The sequence below is a fragment of the Thunnus albacares genome, chromosome 16 (genome assembly GCF_914725855.1).
Source record: "Thunnus albacares chromosome 16, fThuAlb1.1, whole genome shotgun sequence".
Lineage (NCBI taxonomy): Eukaryota > Metazoa > Chordata > Actinopteri > Scombriformes > Scombridae > Thunnus > Thunnus albacares.
Genome location: NC_058121.1, coordinates 25,638,258 through 25,655,677, shown reverse-complemented (window position 1 = coordinate 25,655,677; position 17,420 = coordinate 25,638,258). Strand labels below are relative to the sequence as shown.

At 38.7% G+C, this 17,420-nt stretch overlaps 1 protein-coding gene and 2 long non-coding RNA genes across 3 annotated transcripts; all 3 read left to right on the top strand.

Moving 5' to 3' along the window:
* Positions 1-9,271: 9,271 nt before the first annotated feature.
* On the top strand, positions 9,272-9,868 carry LOC122999953. The gene is made up of 3 exons (XR_006407859.1): positions 9,272-9,309; positions 9,553-9,648; positions 9,841-9,868. It is a non-coding gene; the product is annotated as an uncharacterized LOC122999953 (long non-coding RNA).
* Positions 9,869-9,879: 11 nt separating this feature from the next.
* LOC122999952 lies at positions 9,880-11,364 on the top strand. Its single transcript, XR_006407858.1, has 3 exons — positions 9,880-9,974; positions 10,625-10,706; positions 10,789-11,364. It is a non-coding gene; the product is annotated as an uncharacterized LOC122999952 (long non-coding RNA).
* An 857-nt stretch (positions 11,365-12,221) lies between these two features.
* Positions 12,222-14,107, top strand: LOC122999947 (tripartite motif-containing protein 16-like). Its single transcript, XM_044377324.1, has one exon. It carries the CDS (start codon positions 12,227-12,229, stop codon positions 14,105-14,107), a length of 1,881 nt encoding a protein of 626 aa, XP_044233259.1. The 5' UTR covers positions 12,222-12,226.
* Positions 14,108-17,420: the final 3,313 nt, after the last annotated feature.

Here is a 17,420-nt window from a genome sequence, read left to right as displayed (position 1 = left end):
ACTGAAGTGGACGTTTTACTGCCACAACCAGAACCCAAGACCAGAGCTGGATTCTTAAAATATTCACTTGAAATCACACTGGATCCAAACACAGCACACACACATCTGTTATTATCTGAGGGGAACAGAAAAGCAACATCCATGAGAAAACAACAGTCTTATTCTCGTCACCCAGATAGATTCACTGAATGTTATCAGGTCCTGAGTAGAGAGAGTCTGACTGGACGTTGTTACTGGGAGGTGGAGTGGAGAGGGGCATGGGGAGCTGGTGTAGCAGTCGCATACAAGAATATCAGCAGAGCAGGAGACTCTGATGAATGTGTATTTGGACGTAATAACAAATCTTGGTCTTTAAATTGTAACACTAACAGTTATACATTTTGGTTCAACAACATCCAAACTCCCGTCTCAGGTCCTGGTTCCTCCAGAGTAGGAGTGTACCTGGATCACAGAGCAGGTATTCTGTCCTTCTACAGCGTCTCTGAAACCATGACTCTCCTCCACAGAGTCCAGACCACATTCACTCAGCCTCTCTATGCTGGACTTCGGCTTTATATTGGAGACACAGCTGAGTTGTGTAAACTCAAATAGACAGAAGTCATTTCAGACTTCATGTGTCAGATTCTGTTGTAATTCTTCATGTTTTTGTCTCCATTGTTTCTGAAAGCTCGTTGCTGTGGTGTTTCTGAACTGCACAGAGATCAGCTGTCAATCAAACTGGGATTGTCAACTTTTTTTTTTCTTTTCATTTGTTCTGTTGATGTTTTGAGTTCCTTTAAAATTCACTTTTTCCTGTGTGTTTTTATCCATGGAGGCTATCACTGCTCATGATGATGTTTTTAATTTTCACTGATGTTTCTTCAGATGAAAATGTGAACTTCTCTTTGTTCTAAATGTTAGTTTCATGTTTGTATTGATGTATTTGTGTGCTGTTAAATAAATAGCAAAACTTCCTTCATCATAGATATTTTGTTCTCACCACTTTGTAAATTCATAAAGAAATGTACAATCAAACTAATTATCATGATAAAAATCAACAAGGAGATCATGTTCTTGTACATAGCTGACATTCTGGGTTAAACTAACTGATTGAGTGAATGAAGTGAATCTGTACATGAAATCATTGAACTAGAGTCATTAAATAGACTTTACTAATTGGATGTATGAACAATCTGAAGCTTTACACAATCGATAAAGATGTTTTTTTCAACAGTAAGCAAAGTATTTTCTTCTGTCTTTCTGCACGACTGGAGCATCGTCTACCCAGCAAAGCCTGCAATCTTTGGCTCTAAGTCCTCCACAGATTCACCAGCTAAGAAGCAGAACACCACAAAGTACATGTATTGATTTGGCTAAGATTATTCACTGAACTATTGTTTTGATGGTCAGGTTATTGCATAGCCACACCCCTAGGTTAATGTTAGCGTGCTTAACACATGTTACATCCAGTAACTAGGCCTTGCATGCAACTAACCTCTTCCTAACCTGGCACCTTTAACCCACACCAATTGGCCTTAAACAGAGAACCACACAGTTAAGAGGTTTAAAACCTAACTCTGCACACTTTGCTTCAGGCAGCACACTCAAGTGGTGAATGGTGGTTCAAGACTCCACATGGTCTGGCCTTTTGTCTCTGTAGTTCTCTCTGTCGGCCATATTGTCTACATGCCATGTGCTCAGTCACCAAGTGACTTCAGACATCTTGACATTGCCTTCCCCCCACACATACACATACACACACACACTTGTACATAGGTATATTTAGCTAGATTAATATTGTGTGTTTTGCTCTTTTACCTTTTTGTTAAATAAATGCTTTTGGATATACACACTGTTTGTTTAATGTTGCCATGAGTTTTGCCAACCTCTGCTCTGCAAACAGCTCCCAAAATCCCTCAACCTTAGCTAACTATTGATATGGTGATTTTGTTTATAGTTATTAAGTTAATTATTAATCAAAGTTCCAAATTGATAGATTAGTACAATTTGAGACTGAATTGGCTATCTTTTTCCCTGACTCCAGGGTGGTGCCCGGTTATTATTGATTCTTATTTATAATTTTTATTGATTTTAATGATTAATAATTATCTTTGGTAATCAATAATTATTGCTGATAGCCAAACTTGTAACCAAGGCCCAACAAAATGGTGCCCCGTGTGAGGCAGAGTATTGTTGGCAATGATTCATAATTGTGCAATATTAATTTCAGCATAATTTTGGAAATTAATTTTTCCTAGGACCAAAATTGTGGAATCTAAAACCTTTAGACTATCCTTTATATTTAACACAACTAGTCTGCCACAGGAGTAGATATCAAGCTGTACTTATAAACAAAAGTGCAGTGTGGTGAGATTTGGTTTTTTAAATTAATTTTAACCCAAATCTTGAGTTATTGATAACTAACATTGTAGGTGTTTACAGTATTCCTCATAGTGTTACACTTAGACCTTGCTGTTGCTACTAGCCACTCAGGTTGAACCTACGCTGTAGGAGGGGTAAGAATTTTGGTTCAGCATTCGAATACCACATATTCAATGCAATATACTGAAGCTGTTAGAATTGGGTGTTAATTCAAGTGCTCCTCTTTTTAATTCAAACACAGTGTGTCACCAGCCCTGTGACACATAGAGAGCTTGTACCTAGCTGTTACTGCCATGCATTCCGGCCTGAGTAAGAAATAGAGCCTGTGAGATAGAACCACAGCGTGCTACCAGCCCTGTGAAATTTAGAAGTTATCCTCTGCTGTTGCAGCCATGCATTCCAGCCTGAGTCAACTTTAAGAAACAATCCTCTGACTGTTACTGCCCTGCATCTCAGTTAGTGCATGTTAAAATCTGTTGTGCCCACTAGAACCACTAGACAGTGCCGAAGCTACCCCTCTTCCACAGGAAGCTACTCCCCATAGTGTAGGCCACCACATTGTTTGGTTAAGCTAGTGTACATCCCCCCCCCCCCACCCCCCCCACACACACACACAAAAGCAACATCCACGAGTCAACAACAGTCTTATTCTCGTCACTTAGACAGATTCACTGGATATTGTCAGGTTCTGAGTAGAGAGAGTCTGACTTGACGTTGTTACTGGGAGGTGCAGTGGAGAGACAGATGGGAGTTGGTGTAGCAGTCGCATACAAGAATATCAGCAGAGCAGGAGACTCTGATGAATGCAGATTTGGACGTAATAACAAATCTTGGTCTTTACACTGTAACACTAACAGTTATACATTTTGGTTCAAAAACATCAAAACTCCCGTCTCAGGTCCTGGTTCCTCCAGAGTAGGAGTGTACCTGGATCACAGAGCAGATATTCTGTCCTTCTACAGCGTCTCTGAAATCATGACTCTCCTCCATAGAGTCCAGACCACATTCACTCAGCCTCTCTATGCTGGACTTCAGTTTTATTATGATGGATCCACAGCTGAGTTGTGTATACTCAAATAGACAGAAGTCATTTCAGACTTCATGTGTCAGATTCTGTTGTAATTCTTCATGTTTTTGTCTCCATTGTTTCTGAGAGCTCGTTGCTGTGGTGTTTCTGAACTGCACAGAGATCAGCTGTCAATCAAACTGGGATTGTCAACTTATTTTTTTTCTTTTCATTTGTTTTGTTGATGTTTTGAGTTCCTTTAAAATTCACTTTTTCCTGTGTGTTTTTATCCATGGAGACTATCACTGCTCATGATGATGTTTTAACCTTCACTGATGTTTCTTTTTTACCTTTTTTTAACCTGATGTTATTCATTTTACATCATATACACAAAAAAGTTGCAAATATTTATATTTGAGAAGCTATAACCAGTGAATTTCTTGCAAAAGTAAATTAAATGATTAATTGATTGTCAACAGTTGCAGATTAATTGATTTATCAACTAACTGTTTCAGCTCTAGTTGGGTTGATAGTTTTTCAACCTTGTAAACTCATAAAACCTTCTGATACCAAAATTCACTGACGTTTAGCCTAAACGAGGCTCATTTTGTGTTCTTCCAGAAAAGTTAGAAAAGTTGATATGTTGGGGATAAAAGGTTTTCACCATATAACATAAAACACAGTGTGTTGGATTGAAAACTTCCTCTTTCAGTTAAAAATTGTTTGGTGTTTTTCAGTTTGGTTCCCTGCGGGATGAGAACGCCGGGTCTAAGTTTGACAACATCGGACTGAACGCCATGAACAACAGAGACAAAGCAGGTAAGAGACACCTGAACGACACCTGAGCCAGTTTCAACCTTTTATATTTCAGAATGTTTTTATTGAGTCGGCTGGATACCAGCAACATTTCATAACTTCTCCACAGAGACAAAATCAGCTTCAAACACTCACTGCATAAATAAATTAGAGCTTAGAGATCAAATTTATATCACAACATTCATATTTTCCATCATTTGACAAATGTAGGTAAAAACAGAAATGACTTTCATTACGATGTTCCATCTGATTCCTAAAACCAGAGGCGGGACGTGATGCAGACGTCCTCTCCTTGTCTTTCTAACACTTCCTGTCCCCCCGCAGGCCTGAAGCAGATCAAGTGGGAGTCTCAGCGTTACGACTGGATCCAAGATCGCGACGTTAAGACGCTGCGCAGGAAGAAGACCATGTTCAACAAGAAGAAGATGTTGGGCCGAGCCAGGACAGGGAGCAAGATGTTCGGGAACAAGAAGAAGAAGAAGAAGAAGAAGTAGCTGCTGTGTGTTGTTGTAGACTGTAACTGACGGACACCTTCACTCCTGTTTGGCCGTCCAGGCTTCGTGGTCTCTCTCTCGGATGCCGTAGACACCCGCCCACTCGTTGGACTGGTAGTAAACTGGGAGGAAACAGAGCAGAAACTGGTTTTCAGATCCAGTCAGCTGATGAAAACTTAATGGGATCAAATGACGACATGATCTGAAGAGAAGATGTTTAGTTGTTTTTTTTTTGTAAAATTAAAAAGACTTTGGTATACAGGACATTATGTTGCTATGGTAACACGTTTTTGTCTGCAATTGAACACAGAAGCAACAGATTTTCTTGAATCGGCTTTAACTCTGTAATATTATTCATACTGCTTCTGTGTTATGAAGGTAAATATATAAACAGAAATTAAAGTTGTTGTTTTCTGATGCTGTTTCAGTTTGTTTACAGTAGAAATGTACATAAATAACAGATAAACACGCCCATATTAGTTCTGACCAATGAAACACACTTAATCTGTTTCTGCTTATTTTAGATTTTTAAAAATCTTTATCATGTCAGGTTAAGTACGTACATGGTTCAGACATCAGGCAGCTGTTTTAACTGAAGGCTGAAAGGTCACTAATATATTTTTCATCAGTTTCCATCATAATTGTATGATTCAAATTTGTTAGTCGTGTTCCCAAAATAAAACTGCACAAGTTTTAACTGTTGGAAATTGAATCCAAACAACACAATATGTTTTAATCTAATATTGATTTTTGAGAGTAAAAAACAAAAAGCTGATAATGTATTGGCTGATATTCTTTTAGTTTTTACATAAACACAAACTCTTTTTATTGCTTCTTTATGTCAGTTCTGTTCTTTCAGTAATTAACAGGTTTAAATTGTCTATTTGTGTTTTATTGTGTGACAGACAGACGCTGCTGTAGATCTATAATCAAATGATAAAACATTGGAGCAGTTATCAGCTGTTTTCCTCCCAGCTATCACTATGTAGAAATTATTAAGGAATAGTTTAAAGTTTAAACTTAAAATTCATGTACAGCTAATTAACTCTTTGAACTGTTAATAATTTATACATATTGATAACTTACTTCTTCATATTTGACAGTGTAGATGTTGTGCGTCATTGTCGTCTCCTCAAAATAAGGCCGCAGTGAGTGAGGACGTCCCTTTTGGTGAATTAAATTCCTCCGTCCTCGCTGGGAGGAGCTGAGACGTGAGTGAGGGAAGTGAGGAGCCACGTTAGCCAAATGAAAAGCATCCAGTAACTTTTAAAACTGCTTCTCTACCTGGAATGAATCAGCGCTTGATAAGCCCTCCCTCTTCTTCCTGCTCTCAAACACAACAAGTTCAACTCTCTGCTCATATTTCCTTGTTCCCTCCCCTTCACATCTACAGTTTGAAGATGGGTGTAACCAACATGTACAAGAGCTGTCAGGCTGCATTTACTGCGGAAACACGTGTTGTTGAGATCAGAGCTGAAACTTGTGTCACTTTCTCAGGAAGTGAAACTCAGACAGTCGTTGCTGCTGAGAGCTGAAATGGCGCAGAAAGGAGATCAGCTGGACCGAGAAACCTTCTCTTGTTCGATCTGTCTGGATCTACTGAAGGATCCGGTGACTATTCCCTGTGGACACAGCTACTGCATGAGCTGTATTAAAGGATACTGGGATGAAGAGGATCAGAGGAAGATCTACAGCTGCCCTCAGTGCAGACAGACCTTCGCACCGGGGCCTGTCCTGGTGAAAAGCACCATGTTACCGGATATAGTGGAGAAGCTGAAGAAGACTGGACTCCAAGCTCCAAACATCTCACTGACAGTGACTGAAGTGGACGTTTTACTGCCACAACCAGAACCCAAGACCAGAGCTGAGTTCTTAAAATATTCACGTGAAATCACACTGGATCCAAACACAGCAAACAGAGGTCTGTTATTATCTGAGGGGAACAGAAAAGCAGAGCTAATGAAACAACAACAGTCTTATTCTAGTCACCCAGACAGATTCACTGGATATCATCAGGTCCTGAGTAGAGAGAGTCTGACTGGACGTTGTTACTGGGAGGTGGAGTGGATATTGGGAGCTGGTGTAGCAGTCGCATACAAGAATATCAGCAGAAGAGGAAACTCTGATGAATGTGGATTTGGACGTAATAACAAATCTTGGTCTTTAAATTGTACCACTTTCAGTTTTACATTTTGGTTCAACAACATCCAAACTCGCGTCTCAGGTTGTCGTTCCTCCAGAGTAGGAGTGTACCTGGATCACAGAGCAGGTATTCTGTCCTTCTACAGCGTCTCTGAAACCATGACTCTCCTCCACAGAGTCCAGACCACATTCACTCAGCCTCTCTATGCTGGACTACAGTTTGGTTATCTTTATGGATGCACAGCTAAGTTGTGTAAACTGAAATAGACAGAAGTCATTTCAGACTTCATGTGTCAGATTCTGTTGTAATTCTTCATGTTTTTGTCTCCATTGTTTCTGAGAGCTCGTTGCTGTGGTGTTTCTGAACTGCACAGAGATCAGCTGTCAATCAAACTGGGATTGTCAACTTTTTTTTTTCTTTTCATTTGTTCTGTTGATGTTTTGAGTTCCTTTAAAATTCACTTTTTCCTGTGTGTTTTTATCCATGGAGGCTATCACTGCTCATGATGATGTTTTTAATCTTCACTGATGTTTCTTCAGATGAAAATGTGAACTTCTCTTTGTTCTAAATGTTAGTTTCATGTTTGTATTGATGTATTTGTGTGCTGTTGTTTCTCTTCCACTTCAGCGTCTTAAACAGAGAAAACAGCAGAACTTCCTTCATCATAGATATTTTGTTCTCATTACTTTGTAAATTGATAAAGAAATGTACAATCAAAGTGTAATTATCATGATAATAATCATTTATTATGTTCTTGTACATAGCTGACATTCTGGGTTAAACTAAGTGATTGTGTGGATGAAGTGAATCTGTACATGAAATCATTGAACTAGAGTCATTAAATAGACTTTACTGATTGGATGTAATCTGAAACTTTCCATAATCAATAAATAAAGATGTTTTTTTTCAACAGTGAGCAAAGTATTTTCTTCTGTCTTCATCTCAGGATCTCATTCAAAGCTTGTGGAGAAAATGTGAAACTAAAATGAGAGTTTATTTGAGGCAGTTTTCCTCCTGAAACACCACAAAGTACAGAGTTCATGTTCAGAGCAGACAAACGTTTGTCAGTCAGTCTCTGTACTTTCAGCTTTCTTCACTAAAGCATTTAATGCTTTCTAGGTGGAGCTCATTTAACACCTTATACTGTTGAATAGTCTAATCTATAACAATACATATATAACAAACTGATCAAATGTTTTATGTGTAAAATATTGATCTGATAGGTAACTAAAGCTGTCAAATAAATGTAGTGGAGTGGAAGTATAAAGTAGCATCAAATGGAAATTGATTTTGATTTTTGAGAGTAAAAATAAAAAGCTGATAATATATTGGCTGATATTCTTTTAGTTTTTACATAAACACAAACATTTTTGATAAGAATCACTCATTTAAATGCGACAGTAACAGTAGAGCTGTAACAATGAAATCCACAGAAAATTCATCACCAGTTATTAAAAAGTATTTTGATAATTGATTCTTCGTTTTGATCCTCTCTCTCTTTTTTTTTTAAAAGAAATATCTTTTTCTGATTCCAGCTTCTCAAACGTGAGTATTTTCTGGTTTATTTAGTCCTCTATGACAGTAAACTGAATATCTTTGTGTTGTGGACTGTTGGTAGTGACAAAACAAGACATTTGAGGACCAAACTTGTAAGGATTAAGTCATTTTCAGCTCGTCGTATTTGAGGATTTGTTGCTTTTCTTAGTCTTACATGACAGTAAACTGAATATCTTTGGATTTTGGACAAAACAAGCAACTTGATGACGTTATCTTGGGCTTTGGGAAACTGTGATCAGCATTTATTTGACTGTTTTCTGACATTTTATTGACCAAACAACTAATCAACTGATCAAGAATGAATCAACAGATGAATGGATAAGAAAAATAATAGTTAGTTGCAGCTCTACTTGTTATTTAGCTGAAAAATACATTTGGCATTTCTGTATCATGATTTCTTGTTACTTACTGGTAAGATATCAGCTGGATATTTAGATTGATCTGTAAGCCTCTTGTTACAACTTAAGCACATTTCAAGTTGTCTTTTATTTAATTGTCACAGACATCAAATGAAAGCTTTGATTAACACTTGGTCAGAGGTGGAAGAAGTACTCAGAGTAAAAGTACATAAGTATTAACAGTAAAAGTACTGTGAGTACTTTGAGTGTTTTATTCATTTTACATGTAAAGAAACGTCTCCAGACATGAAAACTGAACACATTCAGGAGTTTGGAGTCGTTTTAACTGGTCTTTAGCAGCCAGACTCCCCCTGCTGTTCATAAGAAGTGATGCAACAAGAACTCTGATCCTTCAATACAAGTAGAAATATTTCTGTAAACAGTGTAACCCCTGTGTGTGGACTTGTGTTTGTTTATGGTTCATGTGTTAATCAGATATGTTACTGACAGATTTGTTCCTGCATCGCTTTGTTTTTAATTTTTTTTGTCTTGTTTCAGTTCCAGAGCTGGAGGATGACGATGCTGCGTTTGGTGGTGAGTTACAAACCTTCATCACAGTTTTCATCCTGTTACTCAGAGTGGATCAAACACACTTTATTATCTAATATTGTCCAAAAAAATTGAACTTTAAAAAAAACAGTAAATTACAAAAATTATGTCAACTTTATTAAATCCTTAAAGACATCATAATATATTAATATCTTGTTTCTATTACATAAGATTATGAATTCAACTTTTTCTGCGTCAAATAATGAAATAAAAATAGTTTCTTAGCAGATTCAGATGAAGAGATGGAAGCTCCAGATATCACTCCTCGTACCAAGAAGGGGAAGAGAAAATCCTCAGAGGAGCTGGACTTCTCTGGATCTTTAGGTTAATGCTGAGTTGAACTTTCTCTTTTTATCTGCCTTCATTTGTCCTGTTTTTATTTAGTAAAGTATATAAAGTGTGAGTTTTCCTTCTTTTGTGAATAATCCTCCGCTTTAAAAACTGTGATGTTTGAGCTGCAGACTGTTGATCGACTCATTTTAAAGTTGTTTTATTGATGGCTGCTCCTGCTCACAGGTTCAAAACAGACGAAGAAGAAGAAGAAGAAGAAAAAGAAGAAGAAGAAGAAGAAGAAGAAGAAGAAGAAGAAGAAGAAGAAGAAGAAGAAGAAAGGAAACAAAGACGCTGCCGTGTTTGCTTCTGCTGAGGAGGTGAGATGATGGAAAAAAAAAAGTTGATCCCCGTTTCTCAAATGACGTCCTCAAATGTCTCGTCTTGTCTCGACCAACAACTCAACAACATTCAGTTTACTGTCACAGAGGACTGAAGGAACCAGAAAATACTCACATTTTCAGAAGCTGGAACAAGAATGTTTTTACGTTTTGTTGGTGATTTCATTTCCTGCCAATCAACTAATTGATTAGTTTACTGATCATTGCAGCTCTATGAAAAATGTCAAAACATCTCAATCACTCTGTTTTCAGTCCAAAACACACAGATATTCATTTTACATCATATACACAAAAAAGTTGCAAATCTTTATATTTGAGAAGCTGTAACCAGTGAATTTCTTGCAAAAATAACTCAAATGATTAATTGATTGTCAACAGTTGCAGATTAATTGATTAATCAACTAACTGTTTCAGCTCTAGTTGGGTCGATACAGTTTTTCAACCTTGTAAACTCATAAAACCTTCTGATACCAAAGTTCACTGACGTTTAGCCTAAACGAGGCTCATTTTGTGTTCTTCCAGAAAAGTTGATATGTTGGAGATAAAAGGTTTTCACCATATAACATAAAACACAGTGTGTTGGATTGAAAACTTCCTGTTTCAGTTAAAAATTGTTTGGTGTTTTTCAGTTTGGTTCCCTGCTGGATGAGAACGCCGGCTCTAAGTTTGACAACATCGGACTGAACGCCATGAACAACAGAGACAAAGCAGGTAAGAGACACCTGAACGACACCTGATGATGTGATGCAGACGTCCTCTCCTTGTCTTTCTAACACTTCCTGTTCCCCTGCAGGCCTGAAGCAGATCAAGTGGGAGTCTCAGCGTGACGACTGGATCCAAGACCGCGACGTTAAGACGCTGCGCAGGAAGAAGACCATGTTCAACAAGAAGAAGATGTTGGGCCGAGCCAGGACAGGAAGCAAGATGTTCGGGAACAAGAAGAAGAAGAAGAAGTAGCTGCTGTGTGTTGTTGTGGACTGTAACTGACGGACACCTTCACTCCTGTTTGGCCGCCCAGGCTTCGTGGTCTCTCTCTCAGATGCCGTAGACGCCCGCCCACTCGTTGGACTGGTAGTAAACTGGGAGGAAACAGAGCAGAAACTGGTTTTCAGATCCAGTCAGCTGATGAAAACTTAATGGGATCAAATGACGACATGATCTGAAGAGAAGCCATGTTTAGTTTTTTGTAAAATTAAAAAGACTTTGGTATACAGGACATTATGTTGCTATGGTAACACGTTTTTGTCCGCAATTGAACACAGAAGCAACAGATTTTCTTGAATCTGCTTTAACTCTGTAATATTATTCATACTGCTTCTGTGTTATGAAGGTAAATATATCAACAGAAATTAAAGTTGTTGTTTTCTGATGCTGTTTCAGTTTGTTTACAGTAGAAATGTACATAAATAACAGATAAACACGCCCATATTAGTTCTGACCAATGAAACACACTTAATCTGTTTCTGCTTATTTTAGATTTTTAAAAATCTTTATCATGTCAGGTTAAGTACGTACATGGTTCAGACATCAGGCAGCTGTTTTAACTGAAGGCTGAAAGGTCACTAATATATTTTTCATCAGTTTCCATCATAATTGTCAAGTATGATTCAAATTTGTTAGTCGTGTTCCCAAAATAAAACTGCACAAGTTTTAACTGTTGGAAATTGAGTCCAAACAACACAATATGTTTGAATCTAATATTGATTTTTGAGAGTAAAAAACAAAAAGCTGATAATGTATTGGCTGATATTCTTTTAGTTTTTACATAAACACAAACTCTTTTTATTGCTTCTTTATGTCAGTTCTGTTCTTTCAGTAATTAACAGGTTTAAATTGTCTATTTGTGTTTTATTGTGTGACAGACAGACGCTGCTGTAGATCTATAATCAAATGATAAAACATTGGAGCAGTTATCAGCTGTTTTCCTTCCAGCTATCACTATGTAGAAATTATGAAGTTTAAAGTTTAAGCTTAAAATTCATGTACAGCTAATTATCTCTTTGAACTGTTAATAATTTCTACATATTGATAGCTGACATATTTGACAGTGTAGATGTGCGTCATTGTCGTCTCCTCAAAATAAGGCCGCAGTGAGTGAGGACGTCCCTTTTGGTGAATTAAATTCCTCCGTCTTCGCTGGGAGGAGCTGAGACGTGAGTGAGGGAAGCGAGGAGCCACGTTAGCCAAATGAAAAACATCCTGTAACTTTTAAAACTGCTCCTCTACCTGGAATGAATCAGCGCTTGATAAGCCCTCCCTCTTCTTCCTGCTCTCAAACACAACAAGCTCCACTCTGTGCTCATATTTCCTTGTTCCCTCCCCTTCACATCTACAGTTTTACTGCGGAAACACGTGTTGTTGAGATCAGAGCTGAAACTTGTGTCACTTCTCAGGAAGTGAAACTCAGACAGTCGTTGCTGCTGAGAGCTGAAATGGCACAGAAAGGAGATCAGCTGGACCGAGAAACCTTCTCTTGTTCGATCTGTCTGGATCTACTGAAGGATCCGGTGACTATTCCCTGTGGACACAGCTACTGCATGAGCTGTATTAAAACACACTGGGATGGAGACGATCAGAGGAAAATCTACAGCTGCCCTCAGTGCAGACAGACCTTCGCACCGAGGCCTGTCCTGGTGAAAAGCACCATGTTAGCGGATATAGTGGAGAAGCTGAAGAAGACTGGACTCCAAGCTGCTCCTGCTGATCACTGCTATGCTGGACCTGAAGATATGGCCTGTGATGTCTGCACTGGGAGGAAGCTGAAAGCCCTCAAGTCCTGTCTGGTGTGTCTGGCTTCTTACTGTGAGACTCACCTCCAGCCTCACTTTGAATCAACTACATTTAAAAAACACAAGCTGGTCGACCCCTCCAAGAAGCTGCAGGAGAACATCTGCTCTCATCATGATGAGGTGATGAAGATATTCTGCCGTACTGATCAGCAGAGTATCTGTTATCTCTGCACTATGGATGAACATAAAGGCCACGACACAGTCTCAGCTGCAGCAGAAAGGACTGAGAGGCAGAGAGAGCTCGAGGTGAGTCGACAAAACATCCAGCAGAGAATCCAGGACAGAGAGAAAGATGTGAAGCTGCTTCAACAGGAGATGAAGACCGTTAGTCGCTCTGCTGATAAAACAGTGGAGGACAGTGAGAAGATCTTCACTGAGCTGATCCGTCTCATCCAGAAAATAAGCTCTGATGTGAAGCAGCAGATCAGATCCCAGCAGGAAACTGAAGTGAGTCGAGTCAAAGAGCTTCAGGAGAAGCTGGAGCAGGAGATCACTGAGCTGAAGAGGAAAGACGCTGAACTGAAGCAGCTCTCACACACAGAGGATCACATCCAGTTTCTACACAACTACCCCTCACTGTCACAACTCAGTGAACCTACAGACTCATCCAGCATCAATATCCGTCCTCTGAGATACTTTGAGGATGTGACAGCAGCTGTGTCAGAGCTCAGAGATCAACTACAGGACATCCTGAGGGAGAAATGGACAAACATCTCACTGACAGTGACTGAAGTGGACGTTTTACTGCCACAACCAGAACCCAAGACCAGAGCTGAGTTCTTAAAATATTCACGTGAAATCACACTGGATCCAAACACAGCATACACACATCTTTTATTATCTGAGGGGAACAGAAAAGCAACATCCATGAGTCAAAAACAGTCTTATTCTAGTCACCCAGACAGATTCACTGAATATTGTCAGGTCCTGAGTAGAGAGAGTCTGACTGGACGTTGTTACTGGGAGGTGGAGTGGAGAGGGAGATGGGGATGGGGAGTTGGTGTAGCAGTCGCATACAAGAATATCAGCAGAGCAGGAGACTCTGATGAATGTGTATTTGGACGTAATAACAAATCTTGGTCTTTAAATTGTAACACTAACAGTTATACATTTTGGTTCAACAACATCCAAACTCCCGTCTCAGGTCCTGGTTCCTCCAGAGTAGGAGTGTACCTGGATCACAGAGCAGGTATTCTGTCCTTCTACAGCGTCTCTGAAACCATGACTCTCCTCCACAGAGTCCAGACCACATTCACTCAGCCTCTCTATGCTGGACTTCGGCTTTATATTGGAGACACAGCTGAGTTGTGTAAACTGAAATAGACAGAAGTCATTTCAGACTTCATGTGTCAGATTCTGTTGTAATTCTTCATGTTTTTGTCTCCATTGTTTCTGAGAGCTCGTTGCTGTGGTGTTTCTGAACTGCACAGAGATCAGCTGTCAATCAAACTGGGATTGTCAACTTTTTTTTTCTTTTCATTTGTTCTGTTGATGTTTATCCATGGAGGCTATCACTGCTCATGATGATGTTTTTAATCTTCACTGATGTTTCTTCAGATGAAAATGTGAACTTCTCTTTGTTCTAAATGTTAGTTTCATGTTTGTATTGATGTATTTGTGTGCTGTTAAATAAATAGCAAAACTTCCTTCATCATAGATATTTTGTTCTCACCACTTTGTAAATTCATAAAGAAATGTACAATCAAACTAATTATCATGATAAAAATCAACAAGGAGATCATGTTCTTGTACATAGCTGACATTCTGGGTTAAACTAACTGATTGAGTGAATGAAGTGAATCTGTACATGAAATCATTGAACTAGAGTCATTAAATAGACTTTACTAATTGGATGTGTGAACAATCTGAAGCTTTACACAATCGATAAAGATGTTTTTTTCAACAGTAAGCAAAGTATTTTCTTCTGTCTTTCTGCACGACTGGAGCATCGTCTACCCAGCAAAGCCTGCAATCTTTGGCTCTAACTCCTCCACAGATTCACCAGCTAAGAAGCAGAACACCTCAAAGTACATGTATTGATTTGGCTAAGATTATTCATTGAACTATTGTTTTGATGGTCAGGTTATTGCATAGCCACACCCCTAAGTTGATGTTAGCGTGCTTAACACATGTTACATCCAGTAACTAGGCCTTGCATGCAACTAACCTCTTCCTAACCTGGCACCTTTAGCCCACACCAATTGGCCTTAAACAGAGAACCACACAGTTAAGAGGTTTAAAACCTAGCTCTGCACACTTTGCTTCAGGCAGCACATTCAAGTGGTGAATGGTGGTTCAAGACTCCACATGGTCTGGCCTTTTGTCTCTGTAGTTCTCTCTGTCGGCCATATTGTCTACATGCCATGTGCTCAGTCACCAAGTGACTTCAGACATCTTGACATTGCCTTCCCCCCACACATACACACACACGCACTTGTAGATAGGTATATTTAACTAGATTAATATTGTGTGTTTTGCTCTTTTACCTTTTTGTTAAATAAATGCTTTTGGATATACACACTGTTTGTTTAATGTTGCCATGGGTTTTGCCAACCTCTGCTCTGCAAACAGCTCCCAAAATCCCTCAACCTTAGCTAACTATTGATATGGTGATTTTGTTTATAGTTATTAAGTTAATTATTAATCAAAGTTCCAAATTGATAGATTAGTATAATTTGAGACTGAATTGGCTATCTTTTTCTCTGACTCCACGGTGGTGCCCTGTTATTATTGATTCTTATTTATAATTTTTATTGATTTGAATGATTAATAATTATCTTTGGTAATCAATAATTATTGCTGATAGCCAAACTTGTAGCCAAGGCCCAACAAAATGGTGCCCAGTGTGAGGCAGAGTGTTGTTGGCAATGATTTGTAATTGTGCAATATTAATTTCAGCATAATATTGGAAATTAATTTTTCCCAGTACCAAAATTGTGGAATCTAAAACCTTTAGACTATCCTTTATATTTAACACAACTAGTCTGCCACAGGAGTAGATATCAAGCTGTACTTATAAACAAAAGTGCAGTGTGGTGAGATTTGGTTTTTTAAATCAATTTTAGCTAAAGCAATTGGTAACCCAAATCTTGAGCTATTGATAACTAACATTGTAAGTGTTTACAGTATTCCTCATAGTGTTACACTTAGAGCTTGCTGTTGCTACTAGCCACTCAGGTTGAACCTACTCTGTAGGATGTGTAAGAATTCGGTTCAGCATTCGCATACCACATACCACATATTCAATTCAATCTAGTGAAGCTGTCAGAATTGGGTGTTAATTCAAGTGCTCCTCTTTTTAATTAAACCACAGTGTACCACCAGCCCTGTCACGCAACCAAATGTTGGATGCCATTTGCTCAGTCACCAAGTGACCTCAGCCATCTTGCCATTGTGTGTGTGTCCCCCCCCCCCACCCACCACACACACACACACACAAAAGCAACATCCACGAGTCAACAACAGTCTTATTCTCGTCACTTAGACAGATTCACTGGATATTGTCAGGTTCTGAGTAGAGAGAGTCTGACTGGACGTTGTTACTGGGAGGTGCAGTGGAGAGAGAGATGGGAATTGGGAGTTGGTGTAGCAGTCGCATACAAGAATATCAGCAGAGCAGGAGACTCTAATGAATGCAGATTTGGATGTAACAAAAAATCTTGGTCTTTACACTGTAACACTAACAGTTATACATTTTGGTTCAAAAACATCAAAACTCCCGTCTCAGGTCCTGGTTCCTCAGGTCCTGGTTCCTCCAGAGTAGGAGTGTACCTGGATCACAGAGCAGGTATTCTGTCCTTCTACAGCGTCTCTGAAATCATGACTCTCCTCCACAGAGTCCAGACCACATTCACTCAGCCTCTCTATGCTGGACTTCAGTTTTATTATGATGGATCCACAGTTGAGTTGTGTAAACTGAAATAGACAGAAGTCATTTCAGACTTCATGTGTCAGATTCTGTTGTAATTCTTCATGTTTTTGTCTCCATTGTTTCTGAGAGCTCGTTGCTGTGGTGTTTCTGAACTGCACAGAGATCAGCTGTCAATCAAACTGGGATTGTCAACTTTTTTTTTCTTTTCATTTGTTCTGTTGATGTTTTGAGTTCCTTTGAAATTCACTTTTTCCTGTGTGTTTTTATCCATGGAGGCTATCACTGCTCATGATGATGTTTTAACCTTCACTGATGTTTCTTTTTAACCTTTTTTTAACCTGATGTTATTCATTTTACATCATATACACAAAAAAGTTGCAAATATTTATATTTGAGAAGCTATAACCAGTGAATTTCTTGCAAAAGTAAATCAAATGATTAATTGATTGTCAACAGTTGCAGATTAATTGATTAATCAACTAACTGTTTCAGCTCTAGTTGGGTTGATACAGTTTTTCAACCTTGTAAACTCATAAAACCTTCTGATACCAAAATTCACTGACGTTTAGCCTAAACGAGGCTCATTTTGTGTTCTTCCAGAAAAATTTGGAAAAGTTATGTTGGAGATAAAAGGTTTTCACCATATAACATAAAACACAGTGTGTTGGATTGAAAACTTCCTGTTTCAGTTAAAAATTGTTTGGTGTTTTTCAGTTTGGTTCCCTGCTGGATGAGAACGCCGGCTCTAAGTTTGACAACATCGGA